This window comes from Mobula birostris, chromosome 6 (assembly GCF_030028105.1).
Source record: "Mobula birostris isolate sMobBir1 chromosome 6, sMobBir1.hap1, whole genome shotgun sequence".
NCBI classification, from domain to species: domain Eukaryota; kingdom Metazoa; phylum Chordata; class Chondrichthyes; order Myliobatiformes; family Myliobatidae; genus Mobula; species Mobula birostris.
This window is the reverse complement of record NC_092375.1, coordinates 109,811,273-109,839,231: the sequence shown is the minus strand read 5'-3', so window position 1 is coordinate 109,839,231 and position 27,959 is coordinate 109,811,273. Positions and strand designations below refer to the sequence as shown.

The 27,959-nt window shown below is 39.9% G+C and overlaps 1 protein-coding gene across 7 annotated transcripts in view; it reads right to left on the bottom strand.

Annotated features, from left to right (window-relative positions):
* ttll4 (tubulin tyrosine ligase-like family, member 4) overlaps positions 1-27,959 on the bottom strand; it is a 102,334-nt gene that overhangs the window by 9,192 nt on the left and 65,183 nt on the right. For 5 of the 7 annotated variants that reach the window (XM_072260963.1, XM_072260962.1, XM_072260967.1 and 2 more), the window contains 8 exons: positions 20,147-20,275; positions 16,066-16,188; positions 14,715-14,813; positions 14,163-14,297; positions 10,328-10,447; positions 9,807-9,897; positions 7,255-7,465; positions 3,046-3,116 (listed from right to left, as the gene is read on the bottom strand). In XM_072260963.1, coding sequence (XP_072117064.1) covers positions 3,046-3,116; positions 7,255-7,465; positions 9,807-9,897; positions 10,328-10,447; positions 14,163-14,297; positions 14,715-14,813; positions 16,066-16,188; positions 20,147-20,275 — 979 coding nt within the window. Of the gene's footprint in view, positions 1-2,238; positions 2,322-3,045; positions 3,117-7,254; positions 7,466-9,806; positions 9,898-10,327; positions 10,448-14,162; positions 14,298-14,714; positions 14,814-16,065; positions 16,189-20,146; positions 20,276-27,959 lie in introns of all 7 variants that reach the window. The other 2 variants (XM_072260964.1, XM_072260968.1) reach the window with 2 other exon arrangements.

Here is a 27,959-nt window from a genome sequence, read left to right as displayed (position 1 = left end):
CACTTCAAGCAACTTCGCAAAAAGGTTATTGCAAAGCACAAGTCAAAGTGATTGATACAAGAAAATTTCCAAGTCACTAAATATCTCTTGGAGTACAGTTAAGTCAATCATCAAGAAATGGAAAGAATAAAGCACAGCTGTAAATCTGCCTAGTGCAAGTCGTACTCAAAAACTGAGTGACCATTCAAGAAGGGGACTAGTGAGGGAGGCCACCAAGAGACCCTATGACAATTCTGTAGGAGTTATAAGCATCAGTGGCTGAGATGGCAAAGACTGCACATACAACTATTGCCAGGGTGCTTCACCAGTCACAGCTTTATAGGAGAATGGCAAAGAGAAAGCCACTGTTGGGGAAAAAAAACTCACATGGAAGTCTCAGCTAGAGTTTGCCAGAAGGCATGTAAGAAATCAGCTGGAAAAATGTTCTATGGTCTGATGAAACCAAAATTGAGCTTTTTGGCCATCAGACTAAATGCTATGTTTGGCATAAGCCAAATACCAAAAGTCATCAAAAACACACCATCCCTATCGTAAAGCATAGTGAGGTTGCATCATGCTGTGGGGATGCTTCACAGCAGCAGGCCCTGGAAGGCTTGTGAATGGATGTAGCAAAATGCAGGGAAATCCTGATGCAGTGAGAACTGCAACTTGGGAGAAGATTTGTTTTCCAGCAAAACAATGACCCCAAGCATAAAGCCAAAGCTACAAAGAAATAGCTTAAAAACAACAAAATTAATGTCCTGGAATGGCCAAATCACAGTCTAGACCTCAGTCCAATTGAGAATTTGTGGCTGGATTGAAAAGGGCTGTTCAGTCATGATCCCCATGCAATCTGACAGAGCTTGAGCAGTTTTGTAAAGAAGAATGGGGAAAAAAAGTGTCCAGATGTGCAAAACTGATAGAGTCCTACCCACACAGACTTGAGGGTGTAATTGCTGCCAAAGGTACATCTACTAAATACTGACTTGAAGGGGATGAGTAATTATGGAATCAATTATTTTGCATTTAATAATTGTAATAAATTTAGACCAATCTGTTGACATGTGGTTTTACTTTAACACAAAAGGGTATTTTCTGATCAGTGTCAAAAAAGCAAAATTAAATCCACTGGATTTAATGCTGTAAAACAAGAAAACATAAAAACTTCTGGGGGCGGGGCAGTGATTGCTTTTTATAAGCACTGTTCATACATAAGACTAATTATATGTCCATAAAGCGATGTTGGGCACAGAAGTGTCTGGACATAAAGTGACTCTGACAGAAGTGATAAGGTAGCGGTGGTGGAGGGGTGGGTTAGTGGGTGGTGTTGTTGATCAGCCTTAATGCTTGGGGAAAGTAAATGTGTTTGAGTTTGGTGGTCCTGGCATAGATGCTACATAGCCTCCTCCCTGATGGAAGTGGGATCAATAATGCATAAGTAGAGTGGGTGGAATCCTTCATGTTACTGGCTCTTTTCTGTATATATGCACTCAAAGGCAGGTAGACTGGTGCCTGTGATGTGTTGGGGAGTTTTGACAACTCTTTGTAGAGCCTTCCTATCCGCCACAGTGCAGTTTCCATTGAGGATGATGGGGAGGGAGAAGCAGTTGTGCATCCTGACTGAGGTCCATTGGTTAGGAAGTCCAACACTCAGTTGCACAGTGGTGTATTTTGACTGAGGAGTAGGAGTTTGTTGACCAAGGTATGTTGGGCAATCACGTTAAATGCCAAACTGAAATCCAGTAATTCTGACATAAGTGTACTTGAAAGAATATTAAAGATTAGTGAGCACACCTATTGTTGGATTAGAAAATTAGGTTTACTGTTAGATCTGTGGATAATCATTTTATTTTGTAATCACGACCTAGTCTGTTACTTAATTAAGTAATCCTGTAGTCACCATTGTTATCAAAATGTAGTTTACTGGTAATCCCTTCAACTGAGAATGTAAAAGCTGTACCAAATTCATGCTCAGGTAGATCAGCTTTGACTGGTCACCTAGTGTTCACCAGTTTTTAATGAATCATCCATTATTTCAAATACTCATTCCATGTGATCTTTCAGTCAAAAACTGATGAAATAACGATGATTATGTGTACATAAAAAGGTTTTCCTCGATGTTTTGGAAAAAGCCACTGTAATTACACTGTTTAAAAATGACAAGTTAAAGTAAAAGTAATTAAATTTAAAATAATTTTCATTTAAGATGTTAGCTCCCATCATCCTTCCCAATTGAAATGTATCCTGTGATGTTCCTACCTCTCAGAGGAGGAGTTTGGCTTGCGCACTCCATTCTGGCTGACATCTACCTTCGGAGTCGAGTTATTTTTGGGTGCATGCCACTGGAGAAAGGGGGACAAAAATCTCATTGCTTCACCCAAAGCAAATTAATGATCAATAATTGAAATTATGGTAAGCAGACTGCCTGATTGCCTGAGGTTTAGAGACGTTGACTGTTTATTTTGTACGGAGATCACGGAGAAAATTGAAAGCTCATGAAGATAGTGCAAGGACATTAGATAGGAGAGGGGAGATGAAGAGCAAGGACAATATTATGCTTTAGTTTGCAGGAAAACATATCATAGAAAAGTCAAACAATACTTAATACTGTCTAAACACAAGAGATTCTTCAGATGCTGGAAATCCAAAGTAACACACACAAAATGCTGGAGGAACTTAGGCAACATCTAAAGAAAGGAATAAAGTGTTGACATTGCAGACCAGTCCCAATGAGGGGGTTCAGTTTGAAACATCGACACTTTAATCCTTTGCATAGATGCTGCCAGATCTGCTGAGTTCCTCCAGCACTTTATGTGCATTACTTAATATCTTGCACCTCATTGGCTACTGTACTTTCTCTGTAACACTTTATTTGGCACTAATTCTTTTATCTTGTATGACCTCAATGCAGCGCTGTAATGAAATGATCTGTATGGATGGTATATAATAGTTTTCTACTGCACCTTGGTGTATATGACAATAACAAACAAGTTTAACAGTACATCTTTTAAAAATTCTTAATGTTAGATTCCAAGGACTGAAGAGTTACAATTCTTAGTTACTCACGGCATGTGCAGGATTAACAGATAATCCCAAGTGAACTCTTCTATAACTCAGTTCTTGCAGCATTTCTATTCCTGTGCATACAAGAGAAAATAATGATTTTCCTTTAAAACAAAATATCCTTTATCATCAAAAGAACGCATTCTATTTCCCTAGTTTGATGCAATGTGGCTTGTAGGAACTAGCTTCATTTAAATAATCAACACACAAAGTAGATGGAGGAACTGAATGGGTCAGAAAGCATTTATGGTGGGAAATGGACAGTTGATGTTTCGGGCCAAGACTCTTCATCTGGACTGCTTGACCCCAAACGTCAAGTATTCACATCCCTCCATAGATGCTGCCCGATGAGCAGAGTTCCTCAAGCTCCTTTGTACATTGATCCACATTTCTATCATCTGGAGTCTTTTGTGACTCCTTTTATTTGAACAACAATAGGTTCAGATTCAAGCAATGACAACTTGAGGGTTTTTCAACCTAAACCCAAAAAGCCTCCCAGCAGGAAGGTTGTTACTGCAGAGATACGGTAGGAAATCAAACCCAAACCCCATGTACACAATTCAGTTCTACGATGGTACTTATTAGCTTACATCCAGTTACAGACTCTGTGGTGCAGTTATGGACTCTAGGTGAAGCACATAGTGTACATGACAATAATAAATACAAAAGTTGACTTGATAGAGATGTGCAAGATAATAAGACACATAGATAGAATGTACAGCCCAAGATTTGTTCCTAGTGTGGCAATGGCTAATATGAAAGGGAAAACTTTAGGTATTTGGAGTAAAGTACTGAGAGGAGGATGTCAGAGGTTTTTTTTTAAAAAAAGCAGTGTGATGGGCGCACGGAACGTGACGTCAGCGTGCTGGTAGAGGCATATACATTAGGGACAATTAAGGGACTAATAGATAGGTACATGGATGATAGAAAAATGGAGAGCTATGTGGGAGGATAGGGTTAGATCGATCTTAGTGCAAGTTAAAAGACGTGCCAATGTACTATGTTGTACTGTTCTACGTATAACAATAAATACAGACAAGTGTAAATGCAATAGAATGGTGCAAAGTATAGTACTGCAAACAGATGTAGTGTACTAAGAAATGGGCTATATAATAAAATACTTGGTTATAATATTGAAGACGTACAAATATCAAATAGAAGGAAATTAAGTCATTGTTTTCTTCTTCCCAATTCAGCAAGGAACAACTGAGAACAAGTTCCCAAGCCATGACTCTGGTACATCCCAATTAAAAGCAAAATAAATGTGCAGTGAGTCATCATATTTCTTCCCTCCCACCCAATGACAACTTCTGCACACTTCAGGCCATGTCATGTCATGTAATAATATTGCAAGCAAAATTGTGTATTAGTGCTGTATCCAAAACTTCAAATCAGATCTTTGACTTAAACTTTGTCACTTCTACACACAGTGCTTGGCAAACAGTTTGGAAATTAACTGCTGAGAAATTCGCAAGAGGACCACATTTCAAATGCAAAGCTGAGTTAGCAATTGGCAACACAGGCCGCAATGACAATTGCATATCTTGCAATACTAATCCAACTGTCAGTTCAAATCAAATGAAACAAGGAAAGATCTGTACATAGACATGTACACAGACTCGCTCCAGGGGGTAGAGGTGAGCTGCTTTCCTGAGCTCACCACAGGGGCTGGGGCAAAGTGCTGGCAGGATGCTGTTTTTTTATTGTATTTAGAGATACAACACTGTAACAGGCCCTTCCAGCCCAGCAAGCCCACACCATCTAATTACTTGGAGCGATGGAGGATGAGAGGTGACCTGATAGAGGTGTATAAGAATGATGACAAGTATTGGTCATGTGGATAGCCAGAGGCTTTTTCCCAGGGCTGAAATTGCTAACACGAGGGGGCATTGTTTTAAGGTGCTTGGAAGAAGGTACAAGGGGGATGTCAGAGGCAGGTTTTCAACTAGAGTGGTGGATGCATGAAATGCACTGCCAGCAACAGTGGTAAAGGCGGATAGAGTAGGCTCTTAGATAGGTACATGGAGCTTAGAAAAATAGAGAACTATGCGGTAGGGAAATTCTAGGCAGTTTGTACACTAGGTTACATGGTTGGCGCAACATTGTGGGCCAAAGGGCATGTATTGTGGGCTGTAGAATTCTATGTTCTATTACACCCATATGACCAATTAATCTACTATTCTGTACACCTTTGGAATGTGGGAAGAAACCAGAGCACTGGAGGAAACCCATGGGTTCAAGGGGAAAATTGAACAAACTCCTTACAGACAGCAGCAGGAATTGAACCTGGATCGTTGGCACTGGAATAGCATTTTGCTAAGCACAATGTGCCCCATTAGGTCACAAACTCGAGGGGGAATATAACCCACTAATAATAAAGAAACAAAATTTATTTCCAAAACAATCAGTCTCTGACTTAGAGTGGATCTGGCAGGTGGCAGTGCTTCTTTGAGCCTACTCCCATTGACTTTCCAAGTAGTGGAGACTGGAGAATGCTGCTGAAGAGATTAGATTTTTGCATTAAATCAAATCTGCAAAGATTGTGGGGTTGGGCAGCTGAAAAATGTAACCATGCTTCCAATGCCAACATAGCATGCCCACAACACAAATAGCTGCATTACACTAACCACTAAGCTACTGTGTTACCCTGACAATTACAGGCATGAACATTGTTTCACTGAAGGGAGCCTACCCTATATTTTATTCCATAAGACCATAAGATATAGGAGCAGAATTAGGCCATTTGGCCCACTGAGTCTGCTCTGCCATTCAATCATGGCTGATCCATTTCCCCAATCTCCTGCCTTCTCCCCATATCCCTTCATGCCCTGACCAATCAAGAATCTATCAACCTCTGCCTTAAATATATACAAATGTATAAAGACTTGGCCTCCACAGCTGTCTGTAGCAACAAGTTCCACAGATTCACCACTCTCTTGCTAAAAAAAAATCCTCATCTCCATTCTAAAAGGACACACCTCTGTTCTGAGGCATTGTCCTCTGGTCTTAGACTCCCCTTCCATAGGAAATGTCCTCTCCACATCCACTCTATCAAGGTCTTTCACCATTCAACAGGATTTAATGAGGTCACCCCTTATTCTTCTGAATTCAAATGATCTTCATATGACAAGCCATTCAAACCTGGAATCATTTTCGTGAACCTCTTTTGAAACCTCTCCAGTTTCAGCACATCCTTTCTGAGTTCAGGGGCCCAAAACTACTCACAATACTCCAAGAGAGGCCTCGCCAGTGCTTTATTAAGTCTCAATATTATATCCTTGCTTTTATACTCTAGTCCTCTTAAAATGAATGCTAACATCGCATTTACCTTCCTCACCCCATACTCAAGCTGCAAATTAAATTTTAGGGAATCCTGCACAAGGACTCCCAAGTCCCTATGTGCTTCACTATTTTCTCTCCATTTAGAGAATAGTCAACCCTTTCATTTCTTCTACCAAAGTGCATGACCATACACTTCCCAACACTGAATTCCACCTGCCATTTCTGTGCCCATTCTCCTAATCTGTCTAGGTCCTTCTGTAGCCTCTCTACTTCCTCAAAACAATCTACCTCTACATCTATCTTTGTATAGTCTGCAAACTTTGCAACAAAGCCATAAATTCCATCATCCAACACAGAAGCCTGTGGAGCACAGCTGGTCATCGGCAGCCAACCAGAAGAGGTTTCCTTTATTCCCACTCTGCCTCCTGCCAACCAGCCACTGCATTATCCATGCTAGAATCTCTCCTTTATTACCACAAGGCTGCTTGTTAAGCAGCCTCATGTGTGGTAACTTGTCAAAGGCCTTCTAAAAATCCACATACACATCAACCAATTCTCTTCTGTCTATCCCGCTTTATTTCTTCAAAGAATTCCAACAGATTTGCCAGGCAAGATTTTCCTTTGAGGAAACCGTGCTGACTACAGCCTAATTTTATCGTGTGCCTCCAAGTATCCCGAAACTATATCCTTAACAATCAACTCCAATATCTCCAGACTAACTAACCTATAATTCCTTTCTTCTGCTTCTCTCCCTTCTTGAAGAGTGGAATGACATTTGCAATTTTCCAGTCTTGTGGAACCATTCCAGAATCTAGTGAATCTTGAAAGATCATTACTAATGCCTCCACAATCTCTTCTTCAGCCACCTCTTTCAGAACCCTTATTCTCTCTCTACTTCAGAGACAAAGACTTTATAACATTTTGCAGTACCTTCCTGCCTGTTCCGGCCATACTTTTGCTCCCACAAGTCAAGCAAGATGTTATAATACCGGGGCTGTTCAAAAAATCGGAGATAGCATGAGGAGAACAGGGAGGGGAAGATCCGTTCGAACTGTCCCCTACGATTGTACTCATCCTCTGACTCCATTAACATCCGAATATCTTCAGTGGTGAGGATGTCCAACAGAGTGGAATAGAAATCCTGAAAGGCAAGGAAATAAAATATAATTAAATATCACTGTCCCACCTTTAAAAAAATTTGTTGCATCATTAATGTCTTGTTTTGAACAAGTTTTTTGTTCATTGTCTTCTTTTTATGTATAATTTTTACATTGTCTGAATGACATGTAGAACATCAAATTACACATAAATAAGACAGTGATGCTACTGCAATTTTTTCCACGTTAGCTGGACTTGCTTTACAATGCACCTGCATTCCACCACACATGCATATGAGAATAGACTTGACCTGAGTACTTGTTATAAGGGGCTAATATTTAGATTGGGTGGCGAGGTGAAGATACGTCTCTACCAAAAGAAGTACAAGGCGTTCCTTCCCTCCTCTAGCCTGCAGGTCACCCTTGGGCAAGGTGTAGCAGCTACTTAGCCCCTGATCAGGGTCACATGAAGCCATGGGAGCAGGTGGTGGATGGTCGTACGAGCAGCTGGTGCATATCACAAGTCCTGGTTACATGACCACTGACACCAGGCAGACAACCTATGTTCTAACATGTCAATGCATGGCCTCTTGTGCCAAGATAAGGCCACTCACAGGGTGGAGAAGCAACAACTTATATTCCGTCTGGGTACCCTCCAATCTGATGGCATGAACATTGATTTCTCCTTCCAGTGAACATATTCCCCACCAACCCCCATTCCTCACTCTGACTTTTTACTTCTTCTCACCTGCCTATTACTTACCCCTGGGTCCCTTCCTCCTTCCCTTTCTCTTCTGGTCCAATCTTCTCCATCAGATTCTTTCTTCTCCAGCCCATGACCTTTCCTACCCACCTGGCTTCACCTATCACCTTCCAGCTAGCCTCCTTCCCCTCCCCCCACATTTTAATTCTGGCATCTTTCTCCTTCCTTCGCAATTCTAAAGAAGGGTCTCAGCCTGAAAAGTTGACTGTTTATTCTTTTCCATAGATGCTACTTGATCTGCTGAGTTATGTGTGTATTGCTTTGAATCTCTGAAAAATACTGATAAGACTGGGGTCACCCATCTTGGAAAGACACTAACTAGAAGGCAATGCCAAACCAGTTTTGTAGAAGAATTTGACAAAAACAATTGTGGTCATGGAAAGACAATGATTGCCCATGACATACAACATGGCACATAACAAATGACGAATGTTTAGATAATAAACCCACTGTCAGACTTCACTCTAAGTGCAGTCTTAATAATTAAATCTATGCAAGATGATTGAACAGTTCTTAGATCAGTTGATTTAGATCACATGTTAGCTCAACATAATATATTAAAAACTGATTTGCAGTATTTCATGTCTGGCTAAAATTTGATTTGCCCACTCTTCCTTTTATTACAAAGTTGACTCGTGGCTTTGTCTATTTTAATCGGGACTGTGCCAACTTCATTCACGGTACAGCTACAACAACTCAGCATCCCTAAGCACAAGAGACTTTGCAGACGCTGGAAATTTTGAGCAACACAAAATGCTGGAGGAACTCAGCAGGCCAGGCAGCAACTACAGAGGAGAATAAATCCTTCATCAGGACTGGAAAGGAAAGGCGGGTGGGGAAGAGGCAGAAGTCAGAATAAGGCGGGGGAAGGAGTACAAACTGGCCTCCCATCTGCCCTCCTGACCTCCCTTATTTGGTTCCATACTTCACCTTCCTCTCCTTTTAGTGTCAATCAACTGCTGTCCTTTGTTGCCTCTACCCATCACTATTTCCACTTGTCACTCCTCCATCTGCCCATCACCTTCTCTCACCTGAATTCACCTGGCAGCTCTTGCCCCATCCCTTCCTGATGACTTCAGCTCCCCTCTATCTTTCAGTCAGAATGGAGAGTCTCAACCTAAAACACCAAGATTGTCCATTTCCCTCTACAGATGCTTCCTGACCCACAAAGTTCCTCCAGCAGTTAGTTTATTGATTCTATTATGCTTGTTTGCACAAACTCTACAATGTTACATCACGGCAAGAAACCCAAACTGACAAATGTAGATGGCTTCTCAGAATTAATTACTTGGTCTCAATTTTTTTTTAAAACAAAATAAATTTCTTCACAATAAAAAATATCTACAAGAATGAACTGTACAATGCCTTTTCATTCTTTATATTGAACTTCAATGCTTTTAGTACTGTTCTATTACATTCCTACACTTCAATCAATAGCACTCTGCTGCAAATCATGTGGCCCCTTGGGGTCTTCTCCAACCTGGCCCTTTCCTCTCCAGTAGCAGAATAACCCTACACTATGGTCCTTCGCCACCAACGGTAGTACATTACTTCAGGGGCACCTGTTAAAATATTTTTATACTTCAGATAATGCACATTTAAGCAATGGAAAAACTACTTGCCTTGGATGGCGATTTCTGACTCAGGTAATATACCCGCTTCAGCTTCTCATCTGGTGAAAGTTCACTACTTTTTGGCCTGGTTGCTGATGTACTGTGGTTAAACAAAGATTATTATTTTCTTTCAAAAAGAAAAACACGATGGAAAGACAAATGCAAAACAAATAGAATATTTAATCATCGTGGCTCTCCCCAGCCCAATTCTTGGACTATGTTGCTGATTAGAGGGAAGTATAAAAGGGATGTCAGAGATAATTCTTGTGTTTAGACAGAGTGGTAGGTGAATGAAACACACTGCCAGGGCAGTGATAGAGACAGACACATTACAAATATTTTTAAGCTCTTACACAGGCACATGGATGAAAGGAAAATGGAGGGCTATGTTAGAGGGAGAGATTAGATTGATTTTGGAGTAGGTTAAAAGGTTAGCACAACATCATGGGCAGTGTTGTACTATTCTATGTTTTAAGATTTTGTCTAGTGTATACCCTCCCAACAAAACCTTGAGATGGCAAACACCTTACCTTTTTGTGAGATTTGGAGTGATATCTTCTTTTTGAGGGATAATGAATCCAGCTAGATTCAGAAGATCACTTATCATCTGCCCCTTGATGTTAATGTCCAATGGAGAATTTGAGTGCAGACTGAGCAAAGAGATTAAGAAAACTGGAATTTATAATGGTCCAAATCACAGCACAATATTTACCTACATAAATTGTTGCAAGGTAAATAAGTTTAGAAAAGCAAACATCTTTCTTGAAAACTATGGTAAGAGTCAGTTACTACTTTAAAAAAAACAAGCCTTCATTAAGGAAATTGAGGTAGATACCGGAAATCTGAATAAACTGTTGGAAGCAGAGGCAGCTTTTGTACTGAAATAAATAGAACAGTTCAGGTCAGTGAGTCTCCATCTCAACAGTTTTGGTTCAGCTTGCTCTGTTTATCATTTCCAACATTGATAGACTGGCATTTTTCTTAAATTATTGTTGAAGGAGTTAGCCAAGCACATGCTCATACCATTGATTCTGTCTGCTTGTGCTTAGTCACTCAAATCCTGCAACTCTAGCCTGGAAAAGCAAGCTAGACAGCAGATGGACTGCAATCTAGTGGATCATTGAAATATACACAGGACACTCGGCCCATAGCACTACGCCAATTACTGGGTCTTCCCAATGAACACATTCCCTATTTCAAAGGTACAGTAGCTTAGCGGTTAGTGCAATTACTAGCCACACCAGTGATCATCAATTGGGTTTCTATTCCTGCCACTGTCTAAAAGGAGTTTGTACATTCTCCAAATGGTTGTGTGGATTTCCTCCAGGTGCTCCAGTTTCCTCCTACTTTCCAGTGATGTACAGATTAAGGTTATGGTTAGTAAGCCATGAACATGCTACGTCGATGTCAGAAGCGTGAAACTAATGCGGGCTGCCTCCAGTACAATCGTTGGACTGGGTTGGTCATTGCTGCAAATGACACATTTCACTGTATGTTTCAATGTACATGTGACAAATAAAACTATCTGTTGAAATGTTATCAACATTGTTAATTTTATTTTTCCACTTTGTTTAATTACATTTTGAATGTTCCCAGTGAACCTGTTTCTCTTTTCAGGCTGTGGGTTTGATCATGGCCCTAAGGCTCTAATGGAAGCAATAATACAGCTAAATTATGAAAACACATGAATGCTATTGTACCAATACATACCTTTTTTGAAGTTTGAATTTTTTAGCTCATCTCTGCAGCAGAATCATTTTCTTGTGGTGGATTTGACACAAACCCAACCAATAGTGAACTTAATTTTACAGAAAATAGCATCTTTTGTATTAAAGCAGCATGCAGCACAAAAACACACAAATTAATATCACTCTTGTTGTTATGCTTCATCTTGCATTTGTCATTAAAGAGAATTATTATTAAATAAGACCTCAATGGTGGAGCTGGTGGTTGATGATGACACATCACAATAGCAGTGAAGGTGAGGAAGGCTACAGCAGTGAAGGGTCCCCAGTTGTCTTGCACTCCATGCCACTGGACCCTGACACCAATCTGTCAAGGACTGTGTGGTGGCCACCCATGCATCAGCTTCCCCATGTTAAACAAAGTTATACAAAGGTATTCTCTGTTAAGGGAATCCACCCTAACATCTCAGAGCTATATGGATCCCACCTCTGCCTCCATAACTACCTGAAGACCCAGCAATAAACATCTCCTTTGGAGAACATCATACTCAACTCGAATGACTGCACTACTACTAAATATTGTTGCACAAACAACAGCAACATTACCTTATAGGTTAGGTTTAGAAAAAGGTAATTCAATGAAAAGCAACCTGCATTCACAGTGGGCCATTTTATTTTTTTAACTTTGCAGTTAGAACTGCACAAACACCCGTGTACAAAATTTAAAAAAGACAAAATGGTGGGCAATACAGGAAAACTGTGGTTAGAAAGGCTCAAGGATATAATATCAGCTTGTGGTGAACTATTGTTTTTCCAAGAGGAAAGAAATGTACTATGTTGGGGACATTAATTAACCAATTTGCTATACAATAGATTCCAGTTAATTGGGTCACATTAAGACTAGTACACTTTGGTCCATTACACAGCTGCCCCAGTTAGTTGAAGTTTTAAAAAGAGTTAAAAAGGTATTTAAAAAAAAGACAAGCTACCATTTAACTCAGTAACAAATTATTTAAATGAAATACAGAAAAAATTAAAACAGTACCATACTGCAGTATATCAGTTCCTAGTTACTGACAGAGAAATTCATCCAATTATACTGTCATGTTCTTTTGATTAACTGTAAATGAATAAAATCAGCACAGATACCTAGTGCAGACAATGGACTGCCTTCATTGTCTTCCTGCATGAAGTAGTATCAAAATCCAACAATAAATTTCCTGGCATCCTGTGGAATCACTACCTCGTGTCATCTTCATCACTTTTCTCATCTCCATTTTTCCCCTCCTTGGTGTTTTGATACAATGCTTTCAACCATTGCATCGTTTAAATCATCATTTTCATTGTAGAATTCAAGATGATTGTCGATACCTTCAAATCCTTCATAGTTCCTAACTTGCTGAAGTAGTGAAGTTTGTTTTATTTTCACTCCCGGCTACTGACTGATACCACTGATGCTATTTAAAAACTATTCGCTCTACACAGCATGTAGTGTCTAAAGGTCACACAAGTGCACATGACTGATGCTAGAAACTGTTCAGCAACAGTCTCCTGCCCCAAATTAAGCAACATACTGTTCCAAACAAATGAAGGGAGTCCTGGCTAGTTTCTCAATTAGATTTTTTTTCTTTAAGAATTGTCCCAAATAAGCTGTTATTCTGATTATCCGATGCTGTTGGACTAGAGAACACATCTTGCATATGGTTATGAGGCTGAGCGAGCTAGGACTTATCTCTTTGGAGAGGCAACTTGATAGAGGTGTATAAGAGGCATAGGATCGAGTTAATAGGCAAAGGTATTTTTCCCCCAGGATGGAAATGGCTAATACGAGAAAACATACTTTTTAGGTATTGGAAGAAACTACAGGGAGGATGACAGAGGTAGGTTTTCTTTTCTACAGAGAATAGAGTGTGTAGACACAGTCAGGGGTGGTGGTAGAAGCAGATACATTAGAGGCATTTAAGATGCTCTTAGATAGGTATATGGATGATAGAAAAACAGAGGGCTATATAGGAAGGAAGGGTTAGCTTGATCTTGGAGTAGGTTAAAAGGTTAACACAACAGCATGAGCCAAAGGGCTTGTACTGTACTGTGCTGTGCTATGTTCTATGCTCCATAATAGTCTATCTTATCATTTTATATAAGATAACTGAATGACCCCCATGTGCTTATGAAAATAAATCAAACACAATATAAGGGGAAATAATTTTACGGTGATTCGAACAAATTATAAGGGGGCTATCAGAGATTTTTTTTTTAAGACAGAGTGGTGAGTGCGTGGGACATGCTGCCAGGAGTGGTGGTTGAGGTAGATACATTACCGACATTTAAGGGGCTCTTAGCTGGGCACACAGATGAAAAATAGGAGGGCTAATTGGGAGGGAAGGTTAGATTGATCTTGGCCCAACATCATGGAACATAGGTCCTGTACTGTACTATTCTGTGTTCTATGTAATCTCTTCTGCTTGAATGATTTTCAGCGTAGGTCTCATACATAAAGGGCGAAAGAAGGAAGCTGATAGAATGATGAAATAGTGTAAAAGTAAACTTCTACAGAGAATAAACATTGAAAGAACTTTCATGAGGAGGAATCAATGTGGAGGTTACTAATTTGTCATCAGTAACTTTGGAAAAAAGAGTAAAACAGATGTACAGATGGGCAAATATTTCAATCTTATACCTTGGTGAGATGTTGACTTCTAGAACCCATATCTTCAAGTTCTCGTCAAGCATTATGTCAAATCCAAATAGTTCATGGCAGATATAACGATTCTTTACATATAAGTTTATCTGGCTGTTCACATAAGACTCAGACCTGCAAAACAAAATAAACGATAAATAAAAAATGAAACCACTCACACTCATGGCTGCGTGACCAGATTTTGCTCTAACTCCATCTATAAGTTTGCAGATGATACTACCATACTGGACTGTATGTCAAATAACGATGAGTTGGAGTACGAGAGAGATAGAGAGCATAGTGACATGACAACAACCTTTCCCTCAACATCAGCAACAAAAAAAAAGAGCTTGTCATTGACTGCAGGAAGGGTTGCTAGTGTATATGCTCCTGTCTATATTAACAGTGCTGATCGACTCAGCTTTCTAAAAGAAAAAAACACATACAAAAATAAAGACCATACTCACTGGGTCTGCTGTAAAAACAGAAAACAGACTGAGCTTGGCCATATATTCTGCACTTTACCCAACTGCTACTCATTTTATTACTCACGATATGATAGTTTTGATGATCACATCCTTCATTTGCTCCTGTAATGTTTCAATCTTCACTCCCTTTTGAATCAGATACACCCACAGTGCCTTAAGACTCCTAGAAAGATGGGAGTAAACAAACAATTGATTAAGGATCAACTTTATTCGTAATGTACGTTTATACGTATTTACTGTGTTATGTTGATCAGGATGCGAAATGCAACCCAAAAAAAAAATTGTAAAGAATTATATAAAAACCAGAACAAAGAATTACATAAAGAATTCATATGTGTGGCCCAACATGGAAAAGTACAACACAGGAACAGATCCTTCAGCCCAAAATGTTGTGCCAAACCAACTAAATTAGTTATCAAACACCCAGTTAAACTAATTCCTTCTGCTTACACATTGTCCATATCCTGTATATTTACATATCCAAGAGCCTCTTGAACACCCGTATATTTGCCTACACTTCCACCTTAGGCCACACATTCCAGACACTCAACACTCAAAAAAAATACTTGCCCCACACATCTCGCTTGAATTTAACTCCTCTCACCTTAAATGCACTCGTACTAGACATTAAGTATTAGACAATAACACTAAGCCTGATAAAAACATGTGCAATTTCAAAAGACCAGCACAAGTAGTAAATAGATGGAAAAGAACAAGAAAGAAAAACAGAATAACCTCAGCATGGACGAAAAGGGATACTCCATAGAAGTGAAGCAAAGGCAGAGATAGGAAATGGAGATTTTGAGATCAGATCAGCTGGAAATAACTAAGGAAAAGAAAATACACACAAAAAGCTGGAGGAAGTTTGTGTCAGACAGCATCTATGGAGGGATGAAAGCTCAAAGCCGCCCATTGTGTCATGTACAAATTGCAAATGATCAGCAGTAGCAAGAAATGTGGATTATAAAATATCTATTATAAAATTATTGTGCTTTATTTTCTAGCTTGCTTTTAGCACAAGAAAACGGAATTTTCCAGCCCTGATCTACAAACATTTGTAGATAAAGGCATCACTTCTGAGGAAATCTTGAACTACTGAACAGTATTTGATAACATTTGATAACACAATGTTCAACCATGGTACAAGAGTTACTTTGTCCTGACGATTTTCCATCTGCCTAGGCAAATGTACCAGCAACAAGACTCAAACAGAGCAATGTTAAATTTGAAACACAAGATATTCTGCAGACGCTGGGAAAACCAGAACAGCACACACAAAATGCTGGAGGAACTCAGCGGGTCAGACAGCATTGATGGAAATGTTAAATATGAATCTGTTAAGAGGTGTACTCATCTAGGTGGATTCCAGAACAGGATCACTACACTATGTACAATGGTCCAAAACTTCTACTTACCACTTATGTCCCTGACAAGGCTTTTCACTACAGTTGGGCTTGTATTCCGCATTTAGTTTATTTACACTGTAGTTTGTGAGATGCATAAATTTGTTACCAAGCGTCTTCATGGAAGGCGAATACCTGGACAATAAAAGTAAAATATGTAATTCTGCATAGAGGAAATGGGTTGAATTAACACTGGCAAATACCATATTTCATGGAAGTTGTAGTGATTAGTATTGTACTCAATACATTCAGTAAAATACGAGTACTGTTACACAGGTACTTGCTTAATGCAGAAGTGTAGTGCAAAATACTCCTAACATTGTAATTTACACCAGCAGTAAAACCAGTATGTTCTACTGGTCAGCTAGATAGTGGAATTAACTTTAACCAAATCAATGGAATGAAAACACAAGAGATGCTGGAAATCTTAAGGAAAAATAAAACATGAATACAAGGTCTTGGCTCAAAACATCAACTGTTCCTCCCCATGAATGCTGTCTGACCTGCCGTGTTACTTCAGAATTCTATGCGTGTTGCTCAATGGAATAAAAAAAACAGGTAGAAGGTAAATTGGAACACACAAAATGCTGCAGGAACTCAGCAGATCAGACAGCATCTATAGAGAGGAATAAACAATCGATGTTTTGGGCTTTATCAGGGCTGGGAAGGAGGGAAAGATGCCAGAATAAGGTGGGGGGAGGGGAAGGAGTACTAGCTGGCAGGTGATAGGTGAGAGCTGGTGAGGAGGAAGGTGGGGACAGGGCAGATGAAGTGAGAAACCGGGAGGTGATTGATAGAAAAGGTAAAGGGGCTGAAGAAGGAATCTGATAGAAAAGGAGAATAGTCCATGGGAAAAAGGGAAGTAGGAGGGGCACCACAGGGAAGTTATGGATAGGCAGATAAACTGACCTGACAAGGTCAGCCTCAGTGTAGCACATAGAGTAGAGCTGCTGCCTCACAGCTCCAACAACCTTGGTTTAAACCTGACTTCCTGGTGCTGTTTGTGCAGAGTTCATACTTGCTCTCATGGGCTACTGTATGGTAGGATAGAGTCACAGAGTAATACAGCATGGAAACTTGTCTGTTGGCCCATCATGCCTATAACATCCTCCTGGCTAGTCCCAGTTGCCTATGTTCGGCAATTATACTCACTTTGACCAGTTCCACTGGCAGCTTATTCCAGATACTGACTACCATCTCTTTGAAGATGTTAACTCTCAGGTCTCTTTTAAACCTCTCCCCTCTTATTTTGTATTTATGTCCTCTGCAACCCTGGGGAAAATTCTATGACCAACAACCTTATCTATATCCCGCATGATTTTATAAACTATATGGTCACCTATCATTTTCCTACGCTACAATGCATAACAAAATAGCATGGTATATACCAATCTCTCCCTGCAATTTATGTCCTCCAGTCTAGGTAGTATCCAGCAGTCCAGTACTATCATCCTCTGCATACATCTAAATTCATTAGTTTTCCCAAAATGTTTTGTCCCATATTGGAACATCCTATAGATCACGACATCACAGTGCAGGCCTTTTGGCCCACTAAGTTGTGCCAACATTGTAACCTACTCAAGGATCAATCTAATCCTCCCCTCCTACATATCCTCTATTTTTTCTATCATCCATGTACCCAAGAATTTCTTAAATGCCCCTAATGTATCTGCCTCTCTACCACCCCTAGCAGAACATTCCACGCACCCACCGCTATCTGTGTAAAGAATTGCACCTACTGCAAATAATGGACTGCCTTCATACAATGCAGTAGACAACTGCATCCTCTAAATCTTTATTTTCATTGTTATATTCAGAATGAGTGTCAATACCTTCAAATTCTTTGCAATTCCTAACTTGAAGTAGTGAAATCATTTCATTTTCACTCCTGGCCATATCTGGCATTTCCAAGCCTGAATGCTTGAAATCTTGGTGAGTAAAGCAGTTCCAAATTGTCTTACTGCTTATTGCTTACCAACTGTCAGTGACAGAAATTAATTGATTTTTGAACGCTCACATGCAACTGACAGTTTAAAAACTGATTGCTCTAAGCACAGTGTCCAAAGGCCGCACAAGTGCATGCAACTGACGCTAGTTGGAACCTGTTCAGCAACAGTCTACTGCCCCAATTAAGCAGCATAGGGAATTCTTCTCAATTTAGTGTCCGTTCTTTAAGAACCATCCCAAATAATCAGCTGCCCCGATTAACTGATGGCTCAAATAATGGGAATCCACTGTATTCAAAGCAGAAATTGGTTCTTAATTAGTAAGGGCATCAAAGGTTACAAGAAGGTAGGAAAATGGGGTTTAGAAGGATAATAAATGAGCCATGATTGAATGGCGGAGCAAACTTAAAGGAACAAATGACCTAATTCTGCTCCTATTTACTTATGGACACATCTTCTCTCACAGCATGTTCCAGGCACAAGCTCCATCAACCATACTTTCAACTGATCTAAATCCTTTGACGGCTTTCTTCACTGTCCACGACTCTGTTAATTTTCATGTCATCTACAAATTTATTAGCCTTAACAGGAGCTGCACAGCAGTATAATTGTCAGCACAATATTTTACAACACCAGCTTTAAGAAAGGAGTTGAATTCCCTTTTGCTGTCTGTACATTTCCACAGAAGTGTGAGTTTCCTCTTGGTGCTCTGGTTTCCTCCCACATTCCAAGATCAAAAGTGCTGTGGGTTAGTAAGTTATGGGCATGCTATGTTGGCGCCAGAAATACACACACCTGTCCCTGGCTCATCCTTGGATTATGCTGGTCACTGACACAAAAGACGCGTTTCACTGTATGTTTCAATGTACATATGACAAATAAAGATTAAAGACAAGGTTTAGTTGTCACATGACGCATTTCACTGTATGTTTCAATATATGTTTCCCATCAAATCAGTGAAGATTGTGCTGGGCAGCCTGCAATCGTCACCATGCCTCCAGCACTAACATATGAAATGTCTAATACCAGAGGGCAAGCATTTAAGGTGACGGGTAATTTCAAACTTGATGTGAAGGGCAAGTTGTTGTTGTTGTTTTTTTTTTAAAAACAGAGTGGTGGGTGCCTGGAAAGCGTTGCCTGGGGTAGTGGTTGAGGCAGAAACATCAGGGACTTTTAAGAAACATTTAGATAGGCACATGAATGTGAAGAAAATGGAAGGATTCTGCAGGCAGGAGAGATTAGTTTAGTTAGCCATTTGATTACTAATTATTTGGTTTGGCAGAGTGGGCTGAAGGGCCTGTTCCAGCTCATTGTCATCTGACTCTACTATATATAACCAAACAAAACAATATTCCTTCCGATCACGGTGCACTCACAAAACAGTAACAACACACAGCACCCAAACCAAAATATTAACGTAAGTTAATAAAATTCAAATGCATGCAGCATGCAGGTAAACAGTTCGGTATATACTAAAGAGCACATTGACCTAGTGACGAGACCTTGGTTGTAGAAGGGTATTCGTTAGTCTCACAGCCTGAGAGAAGGTGGTGTTACCCAATCTGGCAGTCCTAGTCCTGATGTTCTGTACCTCCTTTCTATACTAATATTGATTTTCACTTTCATATCGCTTGTGTCTACTCAAGTGCAGATGCTGTGGAGGCCAAGTCATTGGATATATTTAAAGCAGAGGTTGATAGGTTTTTAATTAGTAAGGATGTAAAAGCTTACGGTGAGAAGGCAGGAGAATGGGGTTGGGAGGGATAATAAAAACAGCCATAATAGAATGGCAAAGCAGACTCGATGGGCCAAATGGCCAAACTCTGCTCCCAAGTCTTATGGTCTAAAATATCAAAAACAAGAGATTCTACGGATACTGGAAATCAAGGACAATACACACAAAATGCTGGAAGAACTCAGCAAGTAAGGCAGCATCCATGGAGGAACAATTGACGCTCAAGCTGAGATTGTTCATCAGGACTAAAATATCAATGCAATTTAAAAATTACAATACTCAAAGAGTAGATCAGCATCCAATTAGGAAAAACTATTAGAACTGCTTCATAAAGCATACAATCAAAATCATTCTATGACTCAAATTATACACCAACCATTTCATACAGTAATCTTTTTTTTTAAAAACTTACTTGCAGCTTGCAAAACGGACCAGGCCATCTGTAAACATGTATATCCTGAGCGGATCATACGAGGTTACGTAGACATAAATTCTCAAATCAAATTTACTCTCACCAATGAGGTAGGGTTTGTGCAAGTATCTAAAGCAAGCAAAATAAAGTAGATTTTACTGCAATGCTTGGAATTATTCAAAATTTAGAAAAGTTTGCTGCTCTTAAGGACTCTTAATTCTGAAATAATAACTGAAATTCTGGAAACTCTCAAAAGGGCAGGCATCTGTAGAAAGAAATACAGAGTTAACATTTCAAGTCTAAAACCTTTCTTCGAAACTGGGGAAAATTAGAAACTGATTTAAGTTGCAAAGAAGAGGAGCAAAGCAATTGATGGGACATAGGCAATACTTGTAACAAAGTAAGGGCATTAGATGGGCAGGTAGGGACGTTAAAGGTTGATCACGCATTTGTAATGTATGGCTAATGGTAGCAGTGTGGGACGTGTCCAACAAGCCAGGCTGTACTAAAATATAGAACACTTTAGCACAGGAACAGGCCCTTCGGCCCACAATGTTGTGCCAAACCAGTTAAAAAGTAAATGAAAAACCCCCAAAAACTAATCTCTCCTACCTACACAATATCCATATTCCTCTAACTTCCTCACATTTATGTATCTATCCAAATGTCTCTTAAAAGCCTCCAATGCCTCTACCACCGTACCAGGCAGTGCATTCCAGGCATTCACCACTCTGAGTAAAAAAAAAACTTACACCTCACATCCCCTTTGAACCTACCCCTTCTCACCTTCAATGCATGCACTCTGGTATTAGACATTTCTACCCAGGGAACAGATACTCTCTATCCATTCTATCTATACCTCTTATAATCTTATAAACCTCCATCAGATCTCCCCCTCAGCCTCCACCACTCCAAAGAAAACAACCCCAGTTTGTCCAACCTCTTTTGATAGCACATGCCCACTAAACCAGGCAGCATCCTGGTAAACCTCTTCTGTACTCTTTCCAAAACCTCAACATCCTTCCTATAGTGGGGCGACCACAGCTGTATGCAATACTCCAGATGTAGCCTAAACAGAGTTTTATAAAGTTGCAACATTTCCTCGTGACTTTTTAACTCAATGCCTCAGCTAATAAAAGAAAGCTTTCCATAAGCTTTTTTAACCACCCTATCAACCTGTGCAGTCAACTCATGGAGCTATGAACTTGGGATCACAAGATCTCTCTGCTCAGCAACACTGTTGAGGTCTTGTCCTTAACAATGTACCTTCTCCTTGCATTTGCCCTATCAAAGTGCAACACCTCACATTTATCTGGGTAAAACTCCATCTGCCATATCTGCTAATAATCTATATTGCACTGTATTCTTTGGCAGTCTTCTACACCATCCAAAACTCCACCAATCTTGGTGTCATCTGCAAAAACCACCCATCTACATTTTCATCCAGGTCATTTATATATATATCACAAACAGCAGATGTCCCAGCACAGATTCCTGTGGAGCTCCACTAATTACAGAACTCCAGGTCAAAGAAGTCCCTTTGACCACTACCCTCTATCTTCTATGCATAAGCCAGTTCTGAATCAAAACAGCTAATTCACCACAGACCTCGTGCATCTTAATCTTCTGGATTAGCATCCCATGAGGGAATTTGTCAAATGCCTTACTAAATTCCATGTAGACAATATACACTGCACTCTCTCGTCACCTTGTCAAAAACAGTCAATCAAGTTGGTAAGGCACAACCTGCCACACACAAAACCATGCTGGCTTTCCCTAATTACTTCTGCATAAATATGACCTAAAATGTGATCAGATTTTCATGCAAGTCCTAAAACTAGATAAAAAGAACCCAATAAATAACATATTATACTTTTTCATTTATTTATTGAGAAAAATGATCCAAATTTACATGTATTTGTTGGAAAAAAGTATGTGAACCTTTGGAGTAATGCCTTCTACAAAAGCTATTTGGAGTCAGGTGTTAGAATCAATGAGATGAGATTGGAGGTGTGGGTTCGAGAGGCGCCCTCCCCTATAAAAGACACACAAAGTCAGGTTACTGACAGAGCCTGCTCTTCTCAAGAAAGATCTGTTTATGTGCATCACCTCTCGAACAACTTTCAGAGGATCTTAAAAGCAGTATTGTAGAGATGCATGAAGCTGAAAAAAGCTACAAAAACATTTCTAAAAACCTGAGTCTTCATCAGTTCACCATAAGATATATTGTCTACAAATGGAGGAAACTCAGTATTGCTGCTACTCTCCCTAGGAGTGGGCATCCTGCAAAGATCACACCAAGAGCACAATGTGCATTGCTGAAGGAGATGAAAAAGAACCCAAGGGTAACATCAAAAGACCTGCAGAAATCTCTAGAACTTGCTAAAGTCCCTGCTCATGTGTCTACTATAAGAAAAACACTGAACATGGAAGGACACCACGGAGGAAACCACTGCTCTTCAAAAAAAAACAACAACATTGTTCAATGTCTCAAGTTTATAATTTACTATTTGGATGTTCTACAACGCTACTTGGACAATGTTCTGTGGACAGATAGGAGAAAAGGTTGAACTTTTTGGCAGAAATGCACATTGCTATGTTTGGAGGGAAAAAGGCGCTGCACACCAGCACTCATCCCAACTGTGAAGCATGGTGGAAGGAGCATCATGGTTTGGGGCTGCTTTGCTGCCTCAGGGCCTGGACAGCTTGCAATTGTTGAGGGAACAATAATTTCAAAATTGTATCAAGACATTTTACAGGGGAACGTCAAGTAGCAGTCCGTCAGCTGAAGCTTATTAGAAGTTGGATAATGCAACAAGACAATAATCAGACAGACAAGGGTAAATCAACAATAGAATGGTATAAAAAGAAGAAAATAAGTGTTTTGGAATGGCCGAGTCAAATCCTGACCTTCTATCCTATAGAAATATTGTAGAAGGACCTGAAGCAGTTCATGCAAGGAAGCCCACCAACATTCCAGAGTTGAAGCAATTTTGTAAGGAGGAATGGCCTAAAATTCCTCCAAGCTGATGTGCAGGACCGATCAACGGTTACCAGAAACGTTTGGTTGAAGTTATTGCTGTACGGTTGGGGGGGGAGGGGGGGGTCACACCAGTTACTGAAAGCAAAAGTTCACATTTTTTCCGTAAATATATTTAATATTGTATCATTTTCCTCAATAAATAAGTGAACAAGTATAATGTTTTGTGTTATTTATTTAATTGGGTTCTCTTTATCTAGTTTTAGGATCTGCATAAAGATCTGATCACATTTTAGGTCATATTTATGCAGAAATAGAGAAAATTCTGCAGGGTTCACAATCTTTCTAGCACCACTGTAGGCCATGGGTTTCTAAATGCTCATGTATCCTATTCCTAAGAACTTTCTCCAGCTCTTTCCCTCAACTGGCGTGAGACTCACCAGTCTATAGTTCTCAGGATTTTCCCTTGTTCCTTTCTTAAAGCGAGGTACAACATTAACCACTTGCCAGTCCTCCAGGACTTCAGCTGTGGCTACAGAGGACACTGGTCAAGCACCCAGCAATTTCATCGCCTGCCTCCTTCAATAACCTGAAGTAAATCCCATCATGCCCTGGAGACTTGATCACCTTACTACCCATTAGGAGACCCAATGCTTACTCCTCCTTTACCTCTAAACACCCTTAACAATCAGCACTGATGTCCTTGGTCCATGCCCCAGAAAAGATGTTCCCAATTAAACTCTTCTTAGTTCCTGAATAATGCCCTGATAGTTTGCAATACTCCAATTTAAAACTATCCTGCAAGGATCATACCTATCCCTGTCTGTAGCTAACTGCTCACCCACTAAAAGGTCAGTCATCTGGCCAGGCTCATTACCCAACACCAGGTTCAGTACAGCTCCTCCTATCATTTGACAGTCCACATTTGATTTAATAAACCCTCCTGCATACAGTTAACAAATTATGCCCTATCTAAAGCCCTTGCACTAAGGAGATCCCAGTTTAAATTAGGGAAGTTGAAATTCCCCATGACAACAACCCTTTTTACACATTTCCTCAATCTGTTTACATATCTATTCCTCTATGTTCTGATGGCATTTGTTAGGGGGTGGGGGGTTAGTAGTACAATCCCATCAGTGTGATTGCACCCTTACTATTCCCGAGTTCTGCCCAAATGGATTCACTAATGGAGAGAGAAAAAAAATTGAGCCAACATCAGATGGATAATTTATCACCGAAATGGCTGGTTCCAATACATAGGGAGAAAAAAAAGTTATCTGAAGTTGGAGGAATCAATACTAAGTACAGAAACTGCCAAGTGCCCTGACAGAAGGAACTCCCGAAGATTGCAAAGGGCCTCCTTATAACAATGCAAAAGGCTGCAGAGAGATGGGTCAAAGTGCAAGAAGTGGAGAGTTGAAGAGACAGGCAACAGAAAAAAAATCAGGACTCCACAAAGTAAATCACTCAGTCTGCTCTGAGACCACATTGTGAACAGCAAATGCGGCACACTAGATTAGAAGTGAATCGCTACCTCACCTGGAAATACAGGAAGGGACAGGATGCAGCTAATGCAGTTACATGTTTGGCAGGGGATAGGACAGCTGACAGTAGAGTACGAAGACTTCAAAATATTATTAGGGAGGTGTGGGGGAATGCACAGCAGCTGATGGAAATTATGGAGGATTATCTTCAAGTGCAAAGGCTGGAAGGGTGGCTCAAATTTTAAAGTAAATTTATTATCAAAGTACATATATGTCACCACTAACTACCCTGAGATTCATTTCTTGCAGGCATTCACAATAGAACAAAGTAGTATAACAGAATCAATACAAAACTACACACAAAGACTGACAAACAACCAATGTGCAAAAAAAGACAAACTAGTCAAATACAAAAAAAAATAGAAATAGAAATAATAACAAGTACTAAATAAATAACACTGAGAACATGAGTTTTAGAGTCCTTGAAAGAGTTTCTATGGGTGTAGCCAACCGATCAAAATTCTATCCTGGCCGTGTTCAAGAGAGTAGGAGCAGATATGTAGGAAATAGCTAATGCAGTCAAGAGCCCTGCCGATTATGGTGGAGGGGAAGTCATGGATTGGGAAAACTTCTCAGTGTGGAAAGTCTCATTGTTGATGGCGGAACTGGGAGAAGGAAAAGTAACGTTAACAGAAAGCAGGTAAAAGAAATATAGTCATGACTGACTGGGCTTATGACAGATATTTGTGGCTGGCTTGTCTCCCAAGATTGAGGCAGAACTGAGAAAGGAAAGGGACAAGAGACTGAAGGTGAGTCAGGGTGAAAAATGGTGGCAAATATAATCAAATTTTTCAAGCTTTGTATAAATGTAGGAAGCAGCATCAATGCAGTCATTGACGTACTGGATAAAGAGTTGAGGAAAGGGTACAAGTGGAATTGAAACAAGGACTGTTCTATGTACCTCATAAAAGACAAGTATAGCTTGGGCCCATAGCTACACTTTTGATATGAAGTAAATGAATTAATATTAAGAAGTTGCTCAATGTGAGAAAGATAAGCTAGGTGAATGAATGTGATTGTGATCTCCATCGTGGGCACTAGCCTCCCCCGCGTTGAAGACATCTTCAAAAGGCGATGCCTCAAAAAAGCAGCATCCATCATAAAGGACCCCATCACCCAGGATATGCCCTCTTCTCATTGCTACAAACAGAGAGGTGGTACAGGAGCCTGAAGAGACACATTCAACATTTTAGGAACAGTTTCAACCCCTCTTCTATCAGATTTCTGAACAGATTAGAACTAACCCATGAATACTACCTCATTATTTTTGCTCTCTTTTTGCGCTTATTTAATTTTTTAATATACATTTTATTACTATTGATAGCATTTTTATGCATTGCACTGTACTTCTGCCGCCAAACAACAATTTTCATGATCAATGTCAGTGACATTAAACCTGATTCTAATTTTAGTGGAGGATAGTTGGTTGAACCTCTGTTCGAGGAGAAGGCAGGAGAATAGGATTGAGGGATAATATATCAGACATGATCGAATGGCGGAGCAGATTCAATGGGCCAGTTGGCCTAATTCTGCTCCTATGTCTTATGATACAAATGAAGAGTCCACACACCCTCCTGATGAGGGATAAAGATGTAGAGGGATTGTTCATGCATAAAACTAGGAAACTATCAAAATGACAAGGTACCACAGATGTCACTGGGAAGGAAAAAAGGGTAAAAGTACTAAGTTTAATGGAGCAAGAGTAAGCTGAAACAGCTTGTCGGCCCATAGACTTCTGCTTGTGGATCGTGGACAGAAGACACAAGGCCACAGGAGAATTGTGCACCTCAAAGTCAGAAGGTGAGGAGGAAAGACCTTCAAGAAGATAAAGTCTGATGAACTGGGAGATAACACCCTGATGCTTTATGTCAGAGGGTAATTCAAGGGTTCATAAACAGTGAGTATCGAGTGATAATAATCATAAATCTTAAAAAAGCAAAAATGACTGGCTACATTGAAAAGATAGGCATATTTGATTGCACAAGAGATATCTGGATATTGTGTACTGAGTGAAGTGAGCACCATTTTAAAGCAAATGAAATGGCCAGTAAAAAGCAAGCGCTAGTCTGCAGAATGCATTCAGTGGGGAAGCATACAGTTTGCTTAGAAGTTCAACTGCTCCAACCAAACCAGCCAAAATGAGCTTTGCTAATATCATGAACGTAATGCAGGAACATTTAGATCCCGAACACTTTAGGTTTCATAAGCACAATCAAGAGGAAAGGGAGTCTATTTCAGCATACATGGCAGAATTGAAGAAGTTGTCTGAGCATTTTAAGTTCAGTGATGAGCTTAATGATGCACTGAGAGATCATAAGGTTTGTGGAATATTAAAAGGAAGCATTCAAAAAAGGTTCCAAACTGAAGTACAACACACAGTTAAAAATCGCTTTATTATGGAAACTGCAGACACAGATGCAATTGAGTTACAGTCAGGGATGAAACTGAGTGTGAACAAAACTGCAACATCTAACAGAAACCTGCCTGGCTGAACAAACTGTGTTACCGTTGTGGCAGGGGCTCGCATACATCAGATCAAAGCAGGTTTAAAGGTGAAACTTGCAGAAAATGCAGCAAATTAGGACACATACAAAGAGATAAAGATTTAAAAGTCAACTCCAGTTGCAAAAAGAGCACCAATCTGCATGATGTTGACAAAGAATCTGATAATGTTAAGAGTGACAACAAACTGAATAGCATTGAGATTTATAATGTGAAAACTAACAAGCAATATAGCTTACCCCAGAAGTGAATGGCAAATTAATGAAAATGGAATTGAACACTGGCTTGGCTGTTACAGTCTTTCCACAAAAAGTTTAAATGATATTTCAAAGATGCAACTAAGATATTCTGAAGAAAAGATAACTCCTGTGTGAATGACATTCGTAACTGTGAAATATAACAACCAATAAGCCTCATTTGATTTGTATATGGTACAAATTGGGGATGGGGGCACCATTTTGGGGATGTAAGTGGCTGAGACAACTACAAATTGATTGGAGCTCCATCCTCTGCTTGCATGCCACATCCCCTAATAGAGCAACTGAAAGTGAATTAGGAAACGTACTGGATGATGTCACATCAGTATTCAAGGATGGCACTGGAAAACTCAAACATATCCATGGTAAAATACTATTAACTGAAAATGCCACATCCAAGTTTTGCAAAGCCCTTCCAATTCCTTATACCATCCATGATAAAGTAGCCAGTGAGCTAGATCGCACAGAGGCTGGAAGAATTCTTTCCAAGGTTAAGTGGAGACCATGGGCAACACCAGTGGTCCCAGTAG